The sequence below is a fragment of the Dipteris shenzhenensis genome, chromosome 2, assembly GCF_047967505.1.
Source record: "Dipteris shenzhenensis isolate YYH24624 ecotype China chromosome 2, Dip_SZ_1.0, whole genome shotgun sequence".
Lineage (NCBI taxonomy): Eukaryota > Viridiplantae > Streptophyta > Polypodiopsida > Gleicheniales > Dipteridaceae > Dipteris > Dipteris shenzhenensis.
In genome coordinates this window covers 27,811,905-27,814,214 of record NC_141597.1, presented here as the reverse complement: position 1 = coordinate 27,814,214, position 2,310 = coordinate 27,811,905, and the positions used below count along the sequence as shown (strand labels likewise).

The window sequence follows — 2,310 nt, the reverse complement described above, 5'->3', positions numbered from 1 at the left end:
ATGAAATTAAAGTTGAAAAGGAACAAAGTATATAAAGTGATGATGGTCCATTTTGGTAGTGGCATCTATGGCGCATGGAAAGTCTCCATAATTGCACAAAGAAAAGAATAAAGAGTACCCCTTGAAATGGACTTTAAAGGGGAAGGAGTTTTCAAGGCGTTCTTGTTTTTTCTTCCCGTTCTTTGCTGTTACTTTAGATTGTACAACGGTCAAACTTTTTATATTCCCCTACATAGGTTAGGACTTGGCAAAACTCGTGGACAATCACGGACGTATAAGTCTTCCAAGTAACTTCCCAACTTCCTCGGTTAGTCCGGTCGATCAGGTAGATCCATCGGTCCCCATTAAAGTGCTTCTTTTCAATATTACGTTATCTATCTTTTTAAAGAGACGGCCGGAATTCGTGATTGACGTATAATTGCCACCGCTTTAGACCGATTGGCTTGCAGTTGATCTTTTTCACTAATTTGAGGATATAATCTCGTCGATTCACTTTGATAGAGCTGATGTGAACGTAGGATTAAAAAGACAAACATTGTACTAAACCTTTGTACAGATATGCGTATAAAGAAGTCGACCGTGATTCTCAGGAACGATGAAATCCGATATGATAAATTGGAGGATGCTGAAGTTGAGCAATCGGGCAGCCCAAAGTGGAACGTAATTCAGACCATTCTACCTGGACGGTCTTAGAGAACCGCACAGCCCCATTTTGTTTGCAAAACGAATTCGCCTCATCATGGGCGCTAATTTTTCCAGTGGAACTACTTGGGGGAGCCTCGCATTGGCAGCTATCGGAGCTGGTTGGGGCGCAACTACAATCGCTGCTGTACGTGAGCTGCTTGTGAAGGAACCACCTAAGAGAGCACTGGACCTGAGCTCTGTGGTAGAATGTTGGAAATCACCGGCGCCAGATAAGGAGCCAACGAAGCCGACGCAGGAGTACCTGGTGAAAGTGGCAGCGAGCAAACTGGGCATAGACGTGGTGAAGCAATACAACTTCGCGTTCGTGGGGCAAAAGGGATCAGGGAAATCGAGTCTCATCAACGCTGTGAGGATGATGAAAGATGGTGACCCAGGTAAAAACTGATAATTATAATGGGCTGTTGCATTATAAACCTTTTGTTGTGGCCGGTTGCAGGCGGGGATTATAGATATTTTGCGTGTGGTGTCGTCGTGAATGTTATGCGTGTGTTACTAAGTCGCAACGCTAGTCATGTTGCAGGGTCTGCACCAGTGGGGAAGACGCAGGGAGCAGCGATGGAAGCCAAGAAGTATATTCATCGGTTTCTTCCGCACGTAGTGCTGTGGGATGTACCAGGAGAGGCGGGAGGAGGAGGGTCTTATTTCCAGGAGCAAATGTTGTACGCGTTCGATTGCATAGTGGTGCTATCGGCTGAGGGATTCGGGGACAAAGAAATGGAGGTTGGGAGGGAAGCGGCAAGCTATGGGAGGGCATGCGCGTTTGTGAGCACGAAAGCGGATTTACGAGTGCGAGCGATAGCAACCAAGGGACCCAAGAAGAAGACGACGATGCTGGAAGCCAGCAAGGTTGTGAGGCATCAAGTGAATTCGAGCTTCAACGAAGAAGCTGAGAGGCATGGGGTGCCCCAAGAAGCTCGTTATTTGTTCTTGGTCAGCTCATCGGCCATGAGAGACAAGAGCTGCTACTCCAACTCCAAAGATAAAAGCTTGGACTCCATGGATGAATTAGCCTTCCTCAAATTTGTCTCCCAGTCTGTTCGCTTCCGAGCCATATAGCCCCATTTCATTTGGCTTGTTTTGGCAAATTATGTCGGCAATATCTACAAGAGGAAGTGATCATTCTCCTTTATGAATTTCCACTTGTAATTGGTTGCAAAAGTTAATTGAGTGATTTCCACTTCTAAGTGGTTGCAGTATTGGTTGAAGTTAATTGAGTTGGGCTTTTATGGGGAGATCATCCTACCACCCTTCAGCCTTCAAGCTAAAACCTCACTTTCATAACCCAATGTGCTAAAATACTCATTTATTTTCTCCTTTACATCTAGAAGCGCCTACTCATGCACTCTTGTCATTGTGCATCCTAACATTTATGTTTCAATAATGGCCTTCCAACTCCCCTCTGTCATGTCCTTACTCATTAAGCAATCTTAGACGTGGGCATTCTCATGAGCTTACTCTCTCCAAGTCACGTACCTCTCATCATTGACACAGCCACACAATACTCAAAATGACAATCCTCTCTTTTGGGATTCCTTTGAATGGCTTATGTGACATATTGTTCTCTCCTTCCTCTCTTTGGTTCATGTCATATTTCGCTCTTGCATT

The 2,310-nt window shown here is 45.1% G+C and overlaps 1 protein-coding gene across 2 annotated transcripts; it reads left to right on the top strand.

The window, feature by feature from the left end:
* The first annotated feature begins 207 nt into the window (after positions 1-207).
* Positions 208-1,890, top strand: LOC147904570 (uncharacterized). Of its 2 annotated transcripts, XM_087397609.1 has the most exons (3): positions 208-325; positions 591-1,079; positions 1,226-1,890. In XM_087397609.1, the coding sequence occupies exons 2-3, from the start codon at positions 740-742 to the stop codon at positions 1,759-1,761; spliced, it is 876 nt and encodes a 291-aa protein (XP_087253735.1). In that variant the 5' UTR covers positions 208-325; positions 591-739; the 3' UTR covers positions 1,762-1,890. The 2 variants fall into 2 exon arrangements, with proteins under 2 accessions (XP_087253735.1, XP_087253743.1); XM_087397617.1 differs by lacking the exon at positions 208-325 and having other exon boundaries at positions 541-1,079.
* Positions 1,891-2,310: the final 420 nt, after the last annotated feature.